The 23,196-nt window shown below is 39.6% G+C and overlaps 3 protein-coding genes across 3 annotated transcripts; 2 read left to right on the top strand and 1 right to left on the bottom strand.

The window, feature by feature from the left end:
• Positions 1-724: 724 nt before the first annotated feature.
• Positions 725-9,009, bottom strand: tubg1 (tubulin, gamma 1). The gene is made up of 11 exons (XM_044050377.1): positions 8,846-9,009; positions 8,371-8,483; positions 7,318-7,485; positions 7,165-7,233; positions 5,944-6,023; positions 5,296-5,422; positions 4,390-4,476; positions 3,845-3,994; positions 3,572-3,724; positions 3,317-3,478; positions 725-2,060 (listed from the first exon to the last, which is right to left on the bottom strand). Exons 1-11 carry the CDS (start codon positions 8,892-8,894, stop codon positions 1,863-1,865), a joined length of 1,356 nt encoding a protein of 451 aa, XP_043906312.1. The 5' UTR covers positions 8,895-9,009; the 3' UTR covers positions 725-1,862.
• Positions 9,010-9,338: 329 nt separating this feature from the next.
• retreg3 (reticulophagy regulator family member 3) lies at positions 9,339-18,140 on the top strand. The gene is made up of 9 exons (XM_044051481.1): positions 9,339-9,954; positions 12,673-12,779; positions 13,265-13,295; positions 13,413-13,539; positions 13,664-13,748; positions 14,268-14,405; positions 15,081-15,160; positions 15,672-15,804; positions 15,893-18,140. Exons 1-9 carry the CDS (start codon positions 9,704-9,706, stop codon positions 16,444-16,446), a joined length of 1,506 nt encoding a protein of 501 aa, XP_043907416.1. The 5' UTR covers positions 9,339-9,703; the 3' UTR covers positions 16,447-18,140.
• A 592-nt stretch (positions 18,141-18,732) lies between these two features.
• LOC122785309 (PSMC3 interacting protein) lies at positions 18,733-23,070 on the top strand. The gene is made up of 8 exons (XM_044051044.1): positions 18,733-18,800; positions 19,736-19,836; positions 19,920-20,009; positions 21,283-21,394; positions 21,646-21,791; positions 21,892-21,945; positions 22,561-22,620; positions 22,717-23,070. Exons 1-8 carry the CDS (start codon positions 18,782-18,784, stop codon positions 22,771-22,773), a joined length of 639 nt encoding a protein of 212 aa, XP_043906979.1. The 5' UTR covers positions 18,733-18,781; the 3' UTR covers positions 22,774-23,070.
• Positions 23,071-23,196: the final 126 nt, after the last annotated feature.

The raw sequence follows: 23,196 nt of genomic DNA, 5'->3' as shown, positions 1-23,196 counted from the left end.
ATAAAAAAAAGACACCATTTTACCACATTTTTAGACTTGGGTGCTATTGTTCCTCATTTCCCGTTTCATTTTGAGAAGAATTAGCTTTATGAATGAATTAATATCTTTATTTCGGTTAGATTCATATAAAAGTAAACAAAGTGGGATCATTTAGGCTGAAGCATGTGGCTTATCTTTGCCCGTTATTACTAGACTTTGCATTGTAAGCTTACAACCCGAAGTTTTACACAATTTTATTTCATCATTGAGCTTATTCCATAACTTTACCCCCAAAACTGATCACACATTTAATATATGTTTGCACTAATTACAGGATCTAAGTTTGTTTTATGAGTGTTTCCCCATATTTCGACACAGTATGACATATAGGGCATTACAAGTGAACAATACAATATCCTGAGGCAGTTTTTATACAATAAATCCTTTGTTTTATAAAGAACGATACATCTGGATAATTTACATTTAATGTGTTATATGTGTGGTTTCCAACAAAGTAGTAGTGTAAGACTTTTGAATGAAGATATTTCTCAACTCTGGGGAAACTGAGGTTGAGAAGCACAGTTTATGTATTCCTTTACGTCTGACATCAGTACTGAGGGGTTCCTGGCTAAAAACAGTTGCCGGTTAAGCGTGTGTTGCTAAGTGCCTTTAGGTTCCCCTTTAGCAATGAGCCTTAAGTGCGTGCGACAGCAACTTTGTAGAAAAATTACAATTACGAGCGCAGTTACAGCAAAAACATGTTTATTAATCATTTTTAAAGGTCCAACACACAAATAACATGGAAATTGAGGCGATAAAGAGAACGCTAGTGAAGCAGCTAACTCCTTACAAGCGTATTTACAGGCACAGAGATCAAGTATGAAAATAAAAATCTGCCCTCGTGCACCGGCGGGTTCATCTGTGTGCAAACTTTCTCCACGTGATAAATGTCTGTTTTTATAGCACATGTTTATCGACTTGCTTCTATGTACGGTTGCAATAATACATTTATTATTTGTCATTTAGTTCATTGCCAATTATTTTGATAACTGATTAAATGTTTGAGTTCCTGATATTGGCTTCTTAAATGTTAAATTGCGAGCGACCAAAAAGAAAACTGGGAAAAAGATGATTGAAAATTGCTCACTCTGCATTCAACAATTAATTATTTGAATTTCTGGTTCTCTTTGACAGTTAAATGAATTGAATATCTTTGGAAAATGGCCATTTTTGACATTTAATTGCCCCCAAAAAGAAATAAATCAATCAAAAATAATTGACAGATTAATCAATAATTAAGATAACTGTGAGTAGCAGTCCTACAAATAACCGATGCATATCTGACGCACATAGATGGTACACAGCTGCATGTTGAAAGTGTGCGATAACGTAACGCCGATCGACTATTACACTATTTATTCTTCCACTCCTTTGTCAAGTCATTTTTATAGACTGTAAATCAGCAGTGCACAGTGCTGGAAGTAAACGTACAGGGAAAGAATACAAACAAAACAAGGCAAAACATTACGATGTTTATGAAAAAGTAAATAAAACGGGTCACGAGGGAGCAAAGTGGAGCTTAGGACAAACGGATTTCTGCACAGAATCTTCCTTTAATGTCACTCAAGAGACTGATTCTTATAAACTACGTTTAAGAATTTGTTATTTTATTGTTATTTTAGTTGATATAATGACAATAGGTATTATTATCGATTATGCCCCCTCAGGCAGGAGAGGGCATTACATGCTAATAAATAATTTTTCAGGGAAAAAGCCAAAAACCAAATGTGTTTATTTTTCGGACACACGTCCGTGTATAAGTTACCACCGAGTCAGGAATAAACTGGCCATCGCTGTTCTGTTGATTGTTGACTTGAGTCCGTTCACTGCTCTTGTGTGCCCCAGGAAATGTAATCGGGCCGCGTGGCCGCGCTGTACTCGTCCACCAGCTGCTGGACAACTTCACGCGAGTTGTCCAGCTCGTCAAAGTTGTCCTTGAATATGTCCTCCTTGCGGAACTGCTCCAGGAAGGCCTCGCGCTTACGCAGTTTGTCATACTGCCGGCACGTCCGCTCAAACAGCTGCGGGACACCAACCGAGAGGAAATCACCATTAACACCAGGAAAGGGGCTTAGATAACAGGTTCTTACTGTTACTTCTCTGAGAAACACTTTCTGTTTTGCTTTTTTGAAATAATCTTGTTACGAGAAATGGAAAAAAAAAACCAAAACGGAATCTATGACTTCACCGAAACTTCCACAGAAAGCTGTAATTCCTCCTGACTTGTATTAGGGGAACTGCAGTGAATTGAAAAGAAATCAAAGTGGGGCATTGTAATGAGTCCGACTGTACAGATTATCTCAAGTCATTTCAGATTAAGTAATTTGCCGAAATCGCATCTAAGTTTTCCCCCTAAACTTCACAGCTTATGTTTTGATCCAGTGAAAAAAAACAAATGTTTCCAGCTTCGAGGAAATGTCTTTGTTTGGCAGCATAACAAAACCAAAACCTAATTTTTGTGGAATCTCCCTCATACTGCGGCTGCCGCAGCTCAACTTCACTCACTAGGACAATGCACCTTCTCAAGTATTCATTCAGAAGAAGCGAATACTATGGAAGGTTGTTGCAGATAGCAGACAATCCCTAACCGACGAGATTAAGTGACCATGGTCTTGTTCAGACTGGAAGAGAAACAAAATCTGATTTTCCTCGGTTATGAAAAACTGGACAGCAGAAATAAAACCCCACTGCATTTGGAGGTGGTTTGAATCATGATTTGACGTCATATTCCCCAGCTCTCTCTTGCGCTGTCTCATATTTGGTCTATTGTTTGACAGTTTTACCAACTGCTGTCAATGAAAAGACACACGCACACACACAGGTGAAAGAAAAGCGCTGAATCGCAAAATAAAGAGAAAACAAAACCTATTTTTACTTGAATAAACAAAACAGATAAAGGATTGTCATCTGTGACACTGTTTATGTGCACTGTGAGTGTGTAAATACACTTAGATGGATCTCACTCGTGTGGCAGAATTGTGCATTTCCATCTCGTAGAGTATTTAGGTCAAGAAAAACAGAAAGTGGGTAGATTTGTCGCTAGTTGCTTTTTTTTTTTTCTCACGAAACATAAACACAGACATTATTTCCCTCTCTTTCTCCTGGCTTGGTTCATTCTGTCTCCATTTCTGTAATGTATACAACGTCTTCTTCTTTTGTCTTGTAACATTTCAGCACAACTTACAGTCCTGGCACGTGTACTACAGGGTTTTCAGTCTTCACAGGGAACTTTTTGTAAACGAGAAAAAGATGGTTGAAGGTTGAGATGAGTACTCACAGAGGAGATGCTGGTGTGGTTGGCCATCATCAGACCGCTGACTCTGTGGGCCGAGGGCAGGTATGGAGATCTCCTGGACAGCGCCACCTGGATGCTGGCCGGACCCCACGGAATGAAACTGGCAAGTTTCCGTTCCCGGATCCTCTGCAGACTTTTATGCACCTACAGCGGAGTCGATCGGAGTTTAGTCCTTCTTTAAAAGCACGTTAGCAAACACGAAGCCGACCCCTCGTACACTCGCGGGGACGCGCATACCTGTGTGGGGTCCACCTCTCCCTGGATGATGTTGAGGATGGCGATGTAGCAGTGGCTCGGCTGCCTCTCTCTTCCCGTGGAAACCATCACGTTCTTGGGTTGCAGAAGCCTCCTCATCACATCCAGCACTGTGGTTTTTCGCACACTGGCAACCTGAGGCAAAATGTGATGAAAACTAAGTATTAAAAAAACTACCAATACTGAAAAATGAAAATATGACAGGAGGATTAGGACTGCTTGGTGTACTCGGGTGCTATTTTGACCACAACTCACCGACTGGTCAGTAGTGAGCGGTGTGTATCCTGTCATCAGGAAGTGGAGGCGGGGTGTGGGGATGAGAGAGGCGATCAGGCCGATCAGGTCATTGTTCATGTAGCCTGGGTAGCGCAGGGTGGTCGTGCTCGCAGACATGATGGTGGAGACCTTGGGGCATGAAGGCTCGGGTTAAACGCACAGCTTGGAAAATAACAAATTCATTAAATTGGAGTTGGGGGGGAAAGGGGCTTACGCAAAATAAATCAAATAAACTCCAAATTATTTGTTTTGCATTAAGTGGAAAGTCATGAAATCTCAATGTGGGTGGCCTAAAGAGCAAAAAAAACGCCTCTCTATGTGCAGACACGTGCAACTCATTTCTTGGAAAGCTGAAATCCAGTCTGACGTGCAACTGACTCGTCAAACAAGTTTCTGAATCTTGTAATATTTGTAGTAGGGAGACATGTCTGTGACAGCCTGTCGCACATTTCTTTGTTCTCTGCTCTGAGAATTAGGACGTGACACCTGTCGACAGACCGGGCGACGCGTCGCTCATAACTCACCAGCTGATTGATCTGCGAGAACGAGGGGTTCTGGATGTGCAGTCTGTCCGTGGCAATGCGATTGAGAGCCGTGTTGTCCAGCACCACCTGCAGAGAATTTATCCAGACAAACGAGGAGAGAGTGGAGTGAGAGAGTTTGCCTCCTGCACAACAACACGGTGAAAGTCATTCCACTGCTACGAAGTTAAAGACGGAGCGAGAGGGGTATCTGAGTAATGACGTCGTCAAGAGACCTTGTGAGGAGAAACACAGTGAGCTGTTGTTAGGAGAGCCGAGCATGAAAGACGCACTGTACAGTCGCAACAGGGGAGACCAGTTCTGGGACAGATTCTATTAGCTTTCCAGCTAATTTAATCAACATGAGGGGACTTATGCAAGACCCCGGAGGAAGAAGGTATTTGAGAGGAAACCCCATTAGATTGCCAGAGTGTCTCGGACTAATACAATCACCAATTTGAGACTGAGATTGAATAAGTTCGATTTGTAATGCCTCAGCGCTGCCACTGCATTTTGCTTCTTAATTAGTGTGCGACACAAACACAGCAGCTGCAGCCTAGAGCGGGAGCTGTGTGGCAAAAGAACCAACTTAACACAACTCCTTAAAGTAACTCTCAAATGTTTTGAAACGTATAAGTGCATGATCAAAAAGTCCGATGAGCTGTAAATGTATCACGATAACTCCCTTTTAGAGGTTTGACTCCTGCCGTTTCTTTAAGAACTTATTTTGCCATCTTACCATTTATCATCATGCGATTAAAAGCTAACCAGCGCTCGTAAAAAAACCAAATGCAATTATTTTTGTGTCATCCTGGGAGGGTATTTATGTAGTCCAGTGGCTGCACAGTAAAACATAATGGAGCAGGGAGATTAATCATCGGCACCAATTCACGAGTGCTTAACGCTCACCACACAGTCTGCGTTCTGGGTGAGCCTCTTCAGCGTCAGCAGCGAGTTGTACGGCTGAACGACCACGTCGCTCATCTCGTCCTGGTTTGGGAAGACGGAGTACGTCTGCACCAGCTTCTTTGGGTACCTGCAGTTTACAAGATATTATTCACACAAGAGATCCTTGCTGTAGAAACTGTAAGTTAACAAGCTGCACTTTTGCGAGTCAGGGATGAGCAAGTACAATACTCAGTAGCTGTTTTCGGTTTCGATTCTAGTCAAAATTACGGGACTAGATATCAGAAAAAGGACTAAAAATAAAATCTGATACATCCGTGAACGCTAAATATCATGTAAATCCTTCACTAAGGACATGCACTACTGCTGGCATGTGACCAGAATGCGAGTGAGGGCTTCACGTCCGCCACACTGCAGTCTCCATGTCAGCTGTGTGGAATTACTTGAAGCCAAATAAAAGACAAAATACGCAAAACAGCCAAGTGTATTTAATTTGTGAATGTTTTTCAATGAAAAAACAGCAGGATTTTAACCAAGTCATGCAGTCGAATATTGACACCAAATGCATCAGCACAAATGTGACAAGGCCAAATGACTTCGCATCAGACGCAAAAAAGCTCTATTGAGAAATATTTAGTAGTAGTTGTGGACCTGTCATTGAGTTTCTCCAGCAGATAGGATCCCAGTCCAGACCCTGTCCCCCCAGCAATGGAATGACACAGGACAAATCCCTGAAAGACAAAAAAAAAAGAGGTTTACTCATTTCATAGAAGCAGCTGTGCCACGTGTGAGTGTGTAAAGCTTACTGTAAATTCCGTGTGTGTGTGTGTGTGTGTGTGTGGGTGACCAAATACCTCTCTTTCTAGGCAGTTATATAAATGGGAGTACAGCCCCACCTTGCAAATAGGCTCCCTCATACCCCCCAAGACAACCCTATAATACCTGCCTTCAACACTCGCCCGGCTATTATCACCAGACGTTCTACATGCCACACCCTGCCAACATACACACGCTCACGGCAACTCAGCCCACCTTCCTATCCAATGCACACATGAGTGCACGCACTAAATAATAATGTGGGGTCATAATGTGAATGAGTTACAGAAATTGCAGACCTTAGAGGGGAAATGTGAGTGTTATTTTATGGGAGGCTGGCAGCTGAAGAAAGAGAGAGAGAGAGAGAGAGAGAGAGAGACTGACTAAAAATAATAGTAAAGGTCTGGGGCTTTGCTGGTTTCAAGATGACAGGCCCTGGCTCCATTCAACATGTTATTTCAATCAAATCGTTCATATTTTTTTTTACATGGCTTTTAAACAACAAAGACAAAGTCAAGTCATGTTTGATTGCAATCAAGTATCCCCTGATATTATTCAGACCGTGGACGAATTTCAGAACAGGCCTATTAGTCACAGGCTTGGGGGCCCCAAAGGGTCAGTGGGCCACTTGAAAACACCTGCAAAATGTTACTGAAAGAGACTCTGAATTATAAAAAGAGATTCAAAATGGCCACAAAAAGAGACTGCAAAGAGACAAAAAAAACAACTACAGAGACATGCAAGACTGCTATGATGTGACAGAGAAATTACCACCACAAAGTGACACAAAACTGCCATGAAGAATCACTTGTCTGTGCCCAGAACATTAACTATGAATCAAAAAATGCTTCACTGGTTTTCTTGAATGTTTGACATTCAGGCCTCAGTAGCAAGTTGCTCTCGTGTGGTTTGAGAGTCAGTTGACAGCACCACATCATATTTCTACACACAGCCAACGCCATATGCTGTCAAGTTGTTTCTTGGATGTCAAAAATTCAGTTTTCAAAAATGAACACTGCCACAGTCATGTCTGTATGTCATGAACGATAAACTTGCCTCCAAACTGTCACTGCCATCTGCCTCACGATCAATGATATCAAAGATGTCCTCTTGGATTTTTTTGCCCTAAAAAAACAAAAAAACAGATTTGAGTCAAGTGTTTTTGTGTAACAATAAAGAACGTGTAAAACAAAAAGTGTGTGTGATCACCTGTGAATATCCACTGGCCCAGTTGTTGCCGGCACCTCCTCCATGCTCAGAAAGATAGATGTTCTCTGGGTTGTACAGGTTTGCATAAGGGGAATTGAGGATGGAGTGGATCACTCGAGGCTCCAGGTCCAGGAGGACGGCACGGGGGATGTAGTGTTCATCGTCAGCCTGGGGAGTTTTATCAACAACCAGAGGTTAGTTGAACTTTCTGGAGGTAGCTGCGTTTGTGCAGAGACCGGGTGGCATTAATTTACGCTGCAATGACGCCATCTAGTGGCAAAAAAGGTGTATCTCAACTACACAGAATCATCAATAGAATTCTGTAATACAGGTTACAACAGTTTAGAGGTGCAATCATCCAATCGTGTGCAAAGTTTCAGTTAATGTTCACGTCAAAAACACAGAGAGAGAGGTGGATGAATGTAAATGGCAATACACTTGGATGTGGTTGAATAATAGCTCCTTCAGTCTGGGTCATTTCAGCAGTCCTTCAAGATGAATACAAATCACGTGTGACATGCGTTTTAAGAACTTTTTTAGCAGGCTGTCGTTGGTCGTTCCCACAGAACGACATAGGACCACACCGTTTAGGGAGTCATGATCAAAGAAATCACCACAACTGTGTCACATTGTTCTTCTTTTGCCTGAGACAGCCCAACATTGTACAACACAAACGTTTAACTGTGTAGAAAACGACCTGCTGATGTTCCAGTTGGACATCAGAATGTGAAATGAAGCTTATTTAAGTGACTTTGAACGCGGTATGGTTGTTTGTGCCAGACAGGCTGGTCTGGCCTTTAAATTTTGTTTCCAAAACAACATATGTGGCCCTAAACCTCTTGCATATGAAATAACGAATAATAAGTCATGGGAAAAGACGCAGCTCACCATAGACACGTTAAGAAATAAATCAAAAGCACTGTATGGTGGCGAGTTAAGACAGGCTTTTACAAGTCACTCACGTGAAATATTGACGTCTTTCTTCATTCATGATTAACATAAGCTATATGATTCCTAACCAAACACATTACATCAGTAATAATACAGTTTTACCTGATAGAAAAACACATCCTTTCTGTCGGTGCCTTCAGTTGCAAACTCCTCCACGATCCCCTCTGGACTGATGCCATGCTCTGCACACAACTGCTTCCAAAACTCAAAACCGACTGAAAAATATAGACAAGAAGATTGTTACCATAGTAACAACGTTATGTCAGGTTAATAAGCAGTACGTGACCTTTAATGCTTTGATCGACAAACATATAGCAAAATAAACCAAACTAGCATAATATGCAGTGGTGGCTAACGTTAACGTGCATCAGATTAACTGTGCAGAAACACTATTACACAGGCGTTTTCTTTTTTTCTGTTTGTTTTTAGTCGTGCTGTATTCTCTTTGTTATATTATATTACTTGTATGACGTCGTTACACAGACATCACCTCAGCTAACTGACTTTTGTCAGGACACTGACTATGGCTAAAGAGAAGGGATGATACCAATGCTAACCAACAAAACTAGACACGTACTCTGATTTCCACACTGTCCCAGCTGAAGCGTGATTATTTCCCGCGGCATGTTTAATTTCTAGGTCGCTCCTGGTTTTAGAAACCAGCTCAAGAACACTGGAAAACCACTACACACAGGAGATGCAGCGGCGACAGCAGACCGATCCTTCCCGCTTGGTATTGCTGTGACGTCCTGAACAAACGGCGCACACGCCGGTGTCACATTTGTACTCCGCCACCTACTGTGTCGGAGTACTCACACGCAACTCAACATAATAGCATACGAAAATCAAATGTTTATGCTCTCTGACAGTGTTTTTTTAACGAATGAGCCAATTAAAAATATAAATTATGACAAACATAACATATCTGACTATTTTTTTGTCAGTCCGGCACCATCTAAACCTTTTGAGTTATTATTTTTTCTCCCATGAAACACATCAAAGCCATTCGAACCAAACAGATATACCGAGTGCCCGTGAACGCAGCATGACACAGAAGGCTGTGTGCGGAGCCTGATTGGACCGTTGCTTTCTCGGATAAACAGGTTTCGCCATATTGTCCCTTTCGGGGGGAGAGAACGCTGCTTTTAATTTCTGCAAAAATGCCAAAATAGTTGGTGTCAGCTCAGTTAAAAACATCCACTCGGTGGCGTTGACGGCGAGGTTCTTTGTAACATGGCTCGGCGGTCATTTTTAGACACTAAACACGATCACTTAACTAATGTGGCTAACTGCTAGGCTAAATCTTTTAGCGCATATTTTTTAGCCGGGTGTTGTGAAGTGACTGAGCGGCGCTGTGCTGACACACGTCCACCACGCTTCTCTGCGTGTTTATATTTCTAGAAATACAATTTTTTCAGGTTTCATTTATTTCATAATGGCACACACTGGGGTATTGGAAGACACGTCCATGGAGGACTGCGCTGCCAAGCAGGGGTCTGGTAGCGTATGCATGCGGAGTCGACCGGGCTACAGCGAGAGAGACGCGCAGGTACGGGCTGTCAAAGCCACGCTTCAGTCCAGGTTGGGGCCCTACGAGCCCGTCCTGACCTACCTCCAGTCCGTCCTGGTGTGGGAGAGACCTTTGCAGTGTGTGCTTCTCTACGCTGTGGTCAACATTGTGTTCTGGTGAGTTTTTTTTTTAAATTTTAGACTTTAAGAGTCATGTTTAATTAAAATACTATTTAAAAGCTCTTTAAAACAACCAAGGTGGATCAAAGTGCTGTACAGCGTAATAAAAGACTATAATAAAAATACTAGGACTAATAAAAGACAAAATAGACTTCTGTGAAATACTACCACAACTATTGTTATTTCAATATCATGATGACATATTGTTATGACCCCTAGGTCATTTGATTTTGAGACCCCTGGTTTACTTATTGTATTTACTATTTTAGAAACCCACATTGACAATATAGAATTTGCAGTCGTTAGGGATGTGACATGATACAGTATGATCGCTGCTGTTAGACTGAACACATGAAACATGCTAATTTAATAATCTGTTGCGCAATGCTCCCAGTGTTATTCATATTAGTACAGTGTCTCACATGTCCTCTGCAATGCTGTCAATACTACTGTATTTTTTATTGTCTTAATATTAAAACTTTCTTTATTGTATATCCATAGATTTTAAAAGCCATGCTTATTTTCTTAGTTCATTACATGTACATACAATATAATCACAATACTGCAAAAGAGGTTAGTTGAGCCACTTTTGACCTACTTTTGACTGTCTTCGTTGCTTTCACATAAGAATGTTTACTTAACAATATCCAGTGTCCCCAGTAGCACGTTTTTGTATTATTGTCTCTTTTAGAAATGAATTAAGAAGTAATTTTTGTTAACATTATTTCATCAGTTTCCTCCATATCTGTAAGCTGTTAAAATTGTGCACAAATACAGATCTATGAAGGTTGAGTACAGACTGAAAGCCCTCTTCTGTTACATTTACAAACCAAACAGAATGTAAATCTTGTTTTTACAATTATGAATTATCACAGTTACATTTTCACATAGTCTCATGCTTAGTGGTTGTTAAGCAAAAAATAAAAAACTGTGACTGAAAGCAGCTGATGCTTAAGCACAATACAAATGTTTCACCTGTCAATTCAAGACGGGACAGATGGCTGGTTAGTGGCTCTATTTATAGATGCACTCTCCAGTACAATGCCCTGTACCTCCTTTATTGTACGAAGGTAAATCTGCAATTTGCAGTTCCATGTGTTGTCACTGTAGGACCTGTAGTCTCTTTGTGGAATTGGCATGGCAGATCTTGAATGGCATCATGTGTCAAGCACATGTTAGTGATTAGCAGTATATTTACACATCTCTGTTTTGACCTTGATGAAAAATGAAGCAATATTAAGTACAATACTAATAAGTGACATGTCTTCACAGTGTTTTTATTTATTTATTATTTATGACACTTAACTTGCTATTGCCATTGTGCAAGCACAGTAAAATCCTCTAATTAAGTTGTGGTCAAAAATTCTTGATAAAAGGATAAATAAAGTAAATATATGTAATTAATAAATGTAGTGAAGTTAGAAGTACATACATAAATGTGTAAAGAATAGATATTGAATATCTCAAAAATGGACTTGCAAAACGTAACATTAGGTCAGCTTATGTTCTATGAAGTGCTTAACCCCTCTCTTACCAATCCTGTTGTCGCTGAAAGGATTTGGCATGCGTACTTCTCATTACCTTTTGACCTCTCCTAGACTGTTTATCAGAAAATGTCACACGTTTGTGATGTCAGCTTCTCAGTTCTGTATTCCTAAACGGTTGAATAACTGCCAGATATAGAAATCAGCGTTATCTTGGAAAAAGGGGCAGAAGCACTCACTCGCTGAACATTTTTTGACAATTCAACAGCCATAAAATCAGTAAATAATAATAATAAATCCAGACAGCCTGATTATCATGATGGTCATAAGAGGGTTGAACAAAAAGATGTTCTTTAACATCACAAGAAAATACAGAAGAAATCGTGATTTAATAGTCACTGGCTTGGGACAGAAAAGAGGGACAACCAGGCTGACTTGCCTGTTTGTCTGTCTGTGGTGCACAGGCACTTTGCCTTTAAACCACTGCCAAATTCATCCTGTCACCCATTTACTTGTGCTTCAGAACACACTATATAGTGCAGGCTGCCTACAGAGATCCATTCATATCCTACACTGATGCAATAAGGGACTGGTCAGATGGGGAGTCACTGAGTGAAACCTATCAGACAGTTGACCTTTGAAAATGGACCCAATATAGTAAAATCTAACAAGTTTGCATGATATCACAAACTTCCCTTTACGAAGAGTAAGAAGTAGCTGCTCTAAAGTCATTGTATTTTAGGTCCAGTATAAATGTTTCTGAACTGCAACTACTAATTGCACTGCTATCTCAAACAATAGTACACGTAATTCTGCCAACAAATTCTTCAGGAAGTTAATCTGTTAACTGCTGATTGGCAGAATCTTGCAGAGGTGTTTTTGTGGTCTTGTGATCTGAAAATGGGGCAACAATTAAGGGTTTGGTTTTTATTGAAAATAATGGACAACACCAGAGTCATCTTGTGATATTACAGTTTACATGAAGATGTTGCAGCTTTTCCTTTGTTGGTAAGTGGAACTCTGTTTTGTTTTTTTAATTTAAATTAGACCTAGGATTAAGAGTACATTTTTATTTTATTTTTGCTGAGTTCCTCCTCTACCCTCTCTCTTACTTAATTAATTTGTGGTTTCATTAGTCCTACGCTAAGCCGTTGAATTATATAACTTTGTTTACTCTTGAGGTAACAGGCTTTGGATTTACTGACTGTTCATGTGTTTTGTTTTCCTTCAGGTTCTTTGCTTTGACCTCACTGCGCCTGCTTTTCCTTCTGGCTTCTGGTCTGACTGTGATCATCTGTGTTGACACCTGGAGAAACAAGATTTGGCCAGAACTTAGAGGTGCTATGAGCTCCCTTAATGGGGGGGATCTTCTTTATTCCTCAAAGTCTGGCATGCTCTGTGTATTTTCAGTTTATTTAAAACCCTGGCCTCGGGTTTCTTGCTGTTGTTGTACTTGAACTAGAATGATGTCCCACTTTCTTGTGATTGCAACAAGTGTCCCCCTGCTATCAGGACAGATTTTCAGCCCCATACTATGAACATTTCGCAATTACTCTCTCATAACATTGTATACTCGGTACATAATACAAGTTTGACACCAAGTTGTCGGAACAGAGTAGATAAAAGAGAGAACAAAATCTAATGAATGCATAATATGTGTCAGGTGGGGTAATCTGGTGTGTTCCACACCAGATTGTCAGACTTTAATATCTGTATCAGCTACTGTATAAGGCAGAAATGCCACAAAAAAAAATCTAATAAATGAAGGATTCAAATGTGAACAATATGTCTTATAGCTATACATGTTTTTTTTCTCTCCACAGTCCGAAAACTGGATGAATCAGAAAATGAAAGGTAAGTTATTTAATTTAGCCACAGTTTTCTGTTGTCTGTGTCTTGAGACAAAATAATGGTACAATAAGAAGCCTGCTCATAGTTTTCATAATCTGGTCTTCTCTTTTTTTGGTACAGCTGGGGTTTGGTGCAACCTGGCATCCTCAGTGTGCCTGAACTTTGCCACCATATTGCTGAGGCCTGGGTCAGTGGAGCAGTTCTTGCATCCAGTGTGATTCAGTACAAACAACACAACCCTGGCATGGTGAGGACCACACCTGATATTAAAAAAACAATACGCAGAACCCTTATTCCATGTGTGGTCATTTGTCAGTACATTGTTCTGCAAATGTGCTGACTCAGTTCCCTGCCTTTTTTTGTTCTTCTAGTTTTGTGTCTTAACCTGCGGGGTGTTCTCCTGTTTGGCTGTTGTTGGGCGCTACATTCCTGGCTTGGTGCTCTCCTACTCTGCTGGTGAGTCCCAAACTGTAGATCCACACCCCTTCAAGAGACCACAATGACAGGGAGACTCAGCCTGTCTGCTTCGATTAAAAATACATGGGTGCTGAAACAAGATCTGTGGTGCCCCAGCACCGGGGCCTAGTCTGTGAGGTGATTAAAGCCGGGATGAGATACTCGGGGCTGGGGTAAACAAGAGAACGGCGCCAGGCAGAAAGCTAAGGAGGTCAGACTGAGACCAGGATAATCTCCTAACATCCAACCAATGTAGGCTTTGCAGAGCTTGGAAGGCGAGACATGCCATGGCCCTAGTCTGCTCTGACGTCTAAAAACAATCCACTGCAGCTTGTTCGTTTACCCCCCCGCTGCTCCCTCTTATATCTCCATTGAATCCTTGTAGGTGTTTTTGGCTGACTACCAGATACTGCATCTACACTATCTGCAACACACCCACACACACACACTGCACAATGCAATTGAATGACCTCTTTCTCCACATTAATAACTGTTTGTTTTTTTACCCTTTGTCCCTAGTGTTGGCTACTCTCCTGGCCCCCCTGGCAGCCTATCACAGGGTGTTTCAGCATGTGTGTGTGAAGCTGGAGCCAGTCCTGCAGCGACTGGACTTCAGTGTTCGTGGATACATGATGTCAAAGCCTTTTGATAACCAGTGTAAGGAGCAAATCCAATTTTGTCACAGTGACGGGAAGCTGGACTTTTGATTTATTTGCTAAATTGAAACAGTGCATTTAAATAATAGTAATAAAAACCAAACAATACAGGTATTATTCAGCTATGGTTTGGCAATATGTTTTTATCTATTATCTATCTAATATTTTCTGTGGTGCTCATGTGAGACAGTGGACTGTAAATACTGTAATGTACTTTAAAAAAGAAAATATCCATCACTAAAAATACAGTAATCTCTATATTCCAGCGGTTTATGATCTGTATTATGTACTTAAAATGCAGTTGTTTTTAAGTAAGTAATACTTAAAATACATGTATTTTGTTTTTTAATGTTTAATTTTAAAATTTCTTATCTTCTAAGAAACAATTATATTGCCTATAAATGTAGCCAAATTCTGTTATATAATTGGGCTTTAAACTGAAGATGACTTGATAGCAGTGTTTTCTAATATAATTGCATGCCATTCCATTGATGAATAATTCATTTCATATCATAAATATCAAAATATTCGACCCAATGCATGTTTTTAAAAACAGATGCCGTATCACAAAATGATAGTATCTTGTCTGACAACACAATATTAATATGATATTAATGTATTGTCCAAAAGAAATACTTCTTTCGTGATAAATTTGAACTTGTATGTCATTGTGCAGTTCTGCGAAGGCCCATCCATGGTGCAGCCTCTGGTGAAGCCAGTGACAGTGAAGAGGAGCTGGCTGCTTTCTGCCCAACTGTAAGTTTCCACTCACTTTGATGTTCATGTGCACTGTCGTCTGTTTCCTGTGCTGTAAAATGAAATCATTCATATTTCATGCTACTTTCACTTACCAGGAGCAATTATTCATTGTTGTCCTCCTGATGTGTAGGGACATGTTGAAACTTGCCTACTACATACATAATGACTTAACACCTCTGTTGTATTTATCGGGTGTCACCATGTGCACCCTTTTGTTTATGCAGTGATTAAATTGGCTGTTGGCAACTGAAATAACGCCTATGTTCTCAGTGGGAAGGTGTGACATTTTAGCATTAAAATAGATATTCCAGTCACTACATTGCTGTGGCTTTGTATTCTGTGTCAGTGTTATTTGCAGTAGCGCATCTAAGATGCTTCCTGTCAGGAACTTAACATAACATGCAGCTATGTGTGCAAACATTTTGTCACAGAGGAAACGTTTTTAGTCACTTACGTGGAACAAAACTTGGAAAATGTTGAACCTCTTGATTCCTTTTTTCCCTCTCAGTTTGATGATGCTGTTGTTGCAAAGGAACTTGCACTGACAGACTCTGAGCACTCTGACGCTGAAGTGTCCTGCACTGACAATGGGACATTTAATCTGTCTCGTGGCCAAACTCCACTCACCGAGGGTTCTGAGGGTGAGTGTGAAGATGCATCAGACTGACTTTTCTTTATTTCATGGTTAGTTTTTGTCTCTGACCTTGTTCCTCTCTCTGTTTTGGACAGATCTTGACAGGCACAGTGATGTGGAGGAGTCTTTTGCTCAAGACCTCCCAGATTTCCCCTCCATAAACCCCGATGCCACTCTCATGGATGATGATGACGACACTAGCATTGGGCTGCCAAGTCTGTGCCTGTCTAGCCTTGCCAGTCACCGGGCCTCAGTGCTGGATGTGGATGCTCATCTTGACTCCGACCAGGAGGATCTGGATGCAGAACTGTCCCTCAGCGGTCTGCCACCTGCCTCCAATTTCACTGGAGACGTCGCTGGATTCCTCACCAGCAGAATATTCCAGGCGGCGTTGGAAGGGGCGTTGCAACCTAGGCCTCCTCCTGCCGCTCAGCGCAGAGAAGGACCTCCCACATCCAGAGCCCACCGAAGCTACCGCAAGCAGTCCAGCTCCGAGCTGGACACAGACTTGGACGGAGAGGACTTTGAAATGCTGGATCAGTCTGAACTGAACCAAATGGATCCCCTTGGAGGAGGAGGAGGGGGCACTAGACGAGGAGAGAGCCAGGGTTCTAACTTTCTATCTAGTCTGCTGGGTAAACCACAGTAATATGTGTGCGTGTGTGTTTGTCCGTGTGTGTGCATGTTGACGACTCGTGAATGTGTGATAGGCGATTTTAGGTCCCAGCAGCCCTGCTTCTTTCTGATTGCATCAGTTTATCACTGTGAAGTATTTTATTTTATTTTTCTCTCTATCTTTTCAAACTAACAAACTCCCCTACTTTTAATCCCTGATCATTATGAAGACTTTTACTTTGTAGGCTGAGCAATAGCAAATGCAGCAACATAAATAATAAACCACTTTAAGACATTAAAGAAACCAGCATTATTATTTTTATTTCTTATAATAATAATTATTATTATTATTATTATTATTAACAACAACAACATTGTCCTGTAACTGAACACACCCATACCCTTGAAATGAAGAACAGCATTGGCCATCGAATATTTTCTACTAGGAGATCTCAAAAATCAGGGCTATTTAACACGGGACCAAATGTGACTGACCTGTTAGTTGATCTGAGCCTCGTTGCTTTGATAATGCTGGTTTAGAAACGGCTTATCCATCCATTGTTTGATGTTTCGTAATTGTGTGTGGAATAGACGGATAAATCAGCCCTCATATTTTTCCATCACATTCTGCCCAATAAACCGTGTAGATGTTAGTTCTCTGCTGTTTTTTCAAGGCACACATTGTCACATTCTGAATAGGTGATTTTTTTTTTTATCTTGCAGGTATACATGGAAGAATTTACACATTTTATTAATAAAAGTTCAGTTTTAGTTACTTTTCCATGTTAGTTTCTTTACTTTTTTCTGCTAGAACATGAAGACATATTCATAATATTTGAAGCTTACTTTATTTTCTTAAATGTCTTAAGTTTTCTGTCCCAGTGGAGTATTTGAAGTTATACTTGTGTCCCAGGGTGAGATATACAGCATACAGTATGTGTTCATTGATATAAGTTCACACTATATCTTATTTTCCTGTTCTTTAATACAAGCCTGTGACATAATGTGTGAATGAGCTTTCTGCTCCGTGTGTCCTTTTTCTGAAGTGATATTTTTACACATTTCTCTTTTATCATGTTTAAATTTCATGTAGTTGACTCATGCTGAACATTTTGAGACAAGCGAAGTCCTTGAATCCATGGCTCTTTCACTATTTTAATGGGGAAATCATTGTTTACATAAACATTTGCTATAGAATGATGTCATCATATCTTTTTTGTATTAGTTAAGGTTGTGTGTGCTGGCCAATCTGATTTCCAGTCAGTTAACACACCATGTCAGTATGCCATCATTTTACAGTGGAAAAGGCACTTAAATACTGTAAGCGATGGTTGAAATCAGAGATTTATTGAAATCAAATATGAAAGAAAAAAAATGCTGGCTTTCGATAGAGCTGTTTTATTTTCAGACAAAAGCTGTAGCTGTGAGAGATTTATGACAAAATAAATAATCCTGCTGGATTCAAACTCACAGAGGTTATTATTAGAAAAATTGCACACTGACGGGGGAATTGCTGGGTATTTTTGATGCTAAGGAAGAGGTCAATATCAAGTCTATCAAGAGAGTTGCTCATTGCTGCTTTATGAAGAGTCATTTCCTCTAAATGAGTTGTCTGTGGTCAGTTTGATGGCGATTAAATGTGCATAGTTGTGTATTTTTTCCTCACCGTATTTGGTTTTGATATGTTTTGATGTGCAAATCAAAATTGAATAAAAATGTTTGCAGTTATGCCTCGTTTATTGTGAAACGTGTACTGATATTTCAGGTCTCAACATAGAATTCTTCAGTGTTGTTTAAATACTTAAACCAACAGTTGACTCAATTGTACAGTCATCCCATGCTATGTTCTTAAAAAAAGTATCTTTCTCTCTCTCTATATATTATATATTATATGTTATATATATATTTCTCTATATATATATATTTATTTTAATTTTTTTTCCCATCTACCCAACCTTTAACTGGCGTTTTTGTATTCGTGACTGTTTACAATTTTGTTTTCATATTTTAGGCGTGTCTAGCTTTGAGACCAGTAGAATATACAGACATCTCACTGTGTTCACCTTTCTGGAGATCTCGAGCAAAGTTATAAAGATAAACACTAAAGCCATGTCAACATTTATCCAGATGGATATTAAAATTAAATTAAAATATACTATCATTTATTCATCAATTTAGTTCTGTAGTCGTTCATTAATCCATGTATTTATTAATGTATTATAATGTCATTTACCGTCCTCCATACCTGGCTTGTCCTCTGAAGTGATGCATCACAACAACATAACGATCTTGTCTGTGACGCACATTTCGCGCGAAACTTTGAAGGCGGAAGTTAAGCGTGAAGTCATTTTGGTTTAGTTTGATCAGCGATGAGTAAAAAAGACAACGGTGAGTCGACAAGCAGCGGTTTAACGATGTATTGTGTCTCTACTGGTCGTAAACAGATCGATATCTTGTCTGACGGAGCGGATAAAGTCCGTCAGTTGTCCAAAATACGTTTGTACGTTTGTTTACGAGGCTAGCAGCTAACTTTAGCTAAACAGCTCATATGCTGATAGCATGATAAGCTAAGCTAACTGTTTGTGTGATGTTGTGCTCCGTTTCCTAAATGACGACTTTACTTTTATGTAAAATAACATTATTTAAAAGAAGAAACAAAGATACTTCACTCTCGGCTAGATATAAAAACGTCCTGACCAAAATACAGCCTCTGTCCGCACCTGTTTTTAACGTATTTTTCTCGATTAATCGAGTTCTTAAATGTCTAGTTTTGTCCATAGACCAAAGTGTAGAAAACTTGATTTAAATCTTAAAAACAAACACACACTTAAAACGGTTAATCAATTTCAAGTACTTTGATATGCCTTGTTGCCTTGTCAAAAGTGCTATATAAGTGAACTTACCTTGCCTAGTAATGAGATGATTTACCGAGTAATTGTTTCAGCCTTATTCAGCACCTGGTCAACTTAATACCGTAATTCAACAATTAATACAATTAAATGGTTATCTGTGATGTATTATTAAAAGATGAGTCATGCTGAGTTTAAAGGGATGATTTGAAAATGGCGAGTTCATCAGTTAAAGTGTGTTTATATAGTTTTTGTATATGTTTATCTGCTGTGTTACTGCTGGCTGTAAACCCAGTTGCCCCTTTGGGAAAATAAAGATCCTTTTGAGCCTTAAACTATTCCAGGAATTTGGGGTCCTAACTCAAGTCCCCTCTCCTGAATGTCATAAAGATATTTTGAGTATAATTAGGTGTAATGACAATGGTTCTTGTAAGAACAGTTTGTGACTCGGCCTTGTCCTGTTGTCATCTACAGGTGCGTCGCTCATCCTCGCCTATCTGAACGAGAAGAACCGGCCTTACAGCGCTCAGGATGTGTTTTGTAACCTACAGAAGCAGCATGGCTTGGGCAAAACTGTAAGTTAAACCTTCAGATGTGAATGTGTGTGAACAAATGATTAATGAATGATTTATGATTGTATTGTCTGTTATTTCACCAGGCCGTGGTCAAAGCCATGGAGGTTCTGGCTTTAGAGGGCAAGATAAAGGAGAAAACGTATGGCAAGCAAAAGATTTATTTTGCTGATCAGGTTAGTTTGACGTTTTGTGTTTACTGTGAACACTCGGTGCTCAAAGTAAATATTGCTTTGTTGGCAGCTCTAGTTGCAATCTCACACACAATAATGGGGAATAAAGATTACATAAAACAGGTAAATTGTGTCAGTTATTTTCTCATTTGATCCAAAAAAAAATCATGAAAAATCTTGATCAGTCTTGAATGATGATGTTTTATTTTGTCCTCAATCCAAAACGAATCAGTTTGAATGATTTATTTGCGGAGCAAAAGAAACCAGATATTATTCACATTTAAGAAGCTGAAAGCTTAGAGAGCTTGTTTTAATCATTAAAAAAAACAAGAACTCAAACCGATCTGAAACTGTTTTATCCTTAATTCAGTTTTAATTAAGGTTTACAATTGCCTGATAAAAGAGTGCTTCAGTCTAGACACAACAATTTGTAAATTAATCTCAAAGATTTTTAATTTTTTAGTCATTTTAAATAAAGCGCTCTGATTTTTCAGCTTCTTAAATGGGTTCTTCTTTGCGCTATACGACAAGGAAATCATTAAAACTGAGTCGTTTGTGTTTGTGGACAAAACAAGACATTTGAGAAACATTGACCAACATTTAATGACACTTAAACAACCAAACGACCAATCGATTTAAATGAGAATCTAAGCCTAATTTGAGCAGCTGTGCGAGAAGTGGGCCGATGTGGCACTTTTCGTTATTTTGAGATGATCAGTGACCGTGAGGGTGACTTCTCCCACACTGGTACTGGTGCCCGTACAGTGGTAAAAGTCACCTGCCAAGGTTGAAGGCTGTCATGTGACCTGTTCAGCACATATGTCATTATCACACAACCATACCCTGCGTTATTAGTGGGTCAAAATATTGATTTGTTGATATATTATTGTCCTTCATTTAATATGATAAATGATACGCCAGGGCAAATGTTGACATTTTAAACAATCTCTGCCAGTTTCACTCGCCGGTTCGTCGCGGCGTCATGTCTCCTACGTTAAGAGATGCTCTGTCCACATTCAACACATAGACTTTACACACTTTGTTCTCTATGCTGTGAATAAATAGAGAAATCCTGCATTTTTAACTTTTCAAGGACGTTTTGTCTTCTTAGTTATATGATTGTCTTGCGATATATTGATAATCACAGAATTGTTGTATCGCGCATCATACTGTGTCGTGAGTTCCCCTGTGATTCCCACTCCTACCTTGCATTTATAGACATAAATAATAATAATAATAATGAAGCATGAAGACTGACTGCTGACTGTCTCTACAGGCTCAGTTCAAAGATGTAAACGATGCAGACCTGAAGGCGATGGACTGTCAGATCTCAGAGCTCAGTGCGGAGGCCCAGTCATTCACACAGAGCTGCAGACAGTTAGAAGCAGGTGGGAGGACTCGCTCTTTGTCTCTGCAAGCTGGTGTCTCAAGATAGAGCCTGGGTTATGTTTTCTTAGAGCCTCGTGGGAACCGAAATGTTTGCATTTGTCGCCGTGTTACGTTGCAGTTTGATACACAAGTAAATATTCTGCCTGAGAAGCCATGTTTTTATATTTGCTGAACAGTGTGTCCTTGAAAAGGGGATGTTGTGTGTGTGTTTAACTTTGTGTGTAACTTTGTGTGTAATCTGTGATACCAGAGCTGAAGGAGCTCAACAGCTCGCTGACGACAGAGGAAATGGTGTCAGAGATCCAGCAGCTGAAAAGCGAGTGTTGTGGTCAGAGAACGCGCCTGGAGAAGATAAAGTCGGCCACAAATCACGTCACACCTGAGGAGAAGGAGAAGGTGTCTTTTCCATTGTCTCCCTTTTTAGAATCTACAGTGTTGTGTAAATATATAATGCTACATTTGCAATGGAGTGAATTCATATTATATCCATTTGCAGGTTTACAAAGAGAGGACTATTTACGTGAAAGAGTGGAAAAAGAGGAAGAGATTGGTAAAGTATAACAATCAGCAGAAACTTGAACATCTACTCTCTTCTTTATGTTCAGACATTTTGTGTGAGAGAGAAAAAAATCCTTAGAATCTTACCATTTTTGCTTTTATTTATTCATTTATTTCAAAAATAAAAATGTATTTCATTGTGTAGCCTTGATTTAACTTGCAACATTTGTGGTACTGCTTGTTTTTAGATGTTTGTTTAGTTGTTGCTAGGGCTGCAATGATTAAACAATTAGTATTTTTCTCATCAATTAATAGTTTTTTTATTATTTAGCCACTTAATTGTGAATATTTTCTACTTTCTTTGCTTCATGTAACAAATAATTAAAATAATAATTAAAGTAATAAAGTTAAAATAATTGACAGATTAATTAATTATTCAGTTGTTAGTTGCAGCTTTAATTGTTGAACCCATAATGCCACCTTTTTAATTTTTTAGTCATTAAATATTAAATTAATATGTAGGATGGTGCTAAAAACAACACTTTCTTCCCATTTCTTTTTAACTAATATTCATGTACAGATAATAAAGAAGAGTTGTATTGATCTGTTGGCTTTTGTTGAAGAGACAGCTGTAGTGTTAGTGTTTGTGTCTATGTGTTTCTCTCAGGCTTCAGACATGATGAATGCCATCCTGGAGGGATATCCAAAGAGCAAAAAGGAGTTCCTGGTGAGTGAAATGAAACTTTTCATGGCTTCATCACTCTCCTCCTTCCTCCTCCTCACTGTACAAATGAATGAAGTAACCCGTGTGTTGCTCTCACAGGAGGAGGCCGGAGTAGAGACCGATGAGGACTATAAGGTGGTCGTCCCAAGTACTTGAAAGAACATAAAAAAAACGCTCAGGTTCAGGTACTTGGTCCAAATGTTCACCTGTAGGTTACAAACACATCATAGCGGTCTGAGCCACAACACGTTATATTATAGACCTTCATTTGAAATGAATAGTTAATGATTTGAATGGAAGCACTGACGTATGTCCTACATTACAGGTGTATATTGTTTTACAGGTGTATATTGATATATTGTTCTCGTTACATGTTTAAGTTCATTTTTCTGTCATGTTTTTTGATGAATGTATATATGAAAGACTCATGCTGTAATAAAGCATTAATGGTTAGCAATTTTGACGCAAACATTCTAACTGCTAAATATTATGATAATCAAGAGAAACTTTTGACAGTCAATAAATGTCCCCCGCCAACCAAACATGTTTGTAATGTAACGATGGGACGACGGAGGGACA

Source organism: Solea senegalensis, linkage group LG19 (assembly GCF_019176455.1).
Source record: "Solea senegalensis isolate Sse05_10M linkage group LG19, IFAPA_SoseM_1, whole genome shotgun sequence".
Taxonomy (NCBI): domain Eukaryota; kingdom Metazoa; phylum Chordata; class Actinopteri; order Pleuronectiformes; family Soleidae; genus Solea; species Solea senegalensis.
Note: the sequence above shows the minus strand (reverse complement) of the source record. Positions and strands in the feature narration are given on the sequence as shown.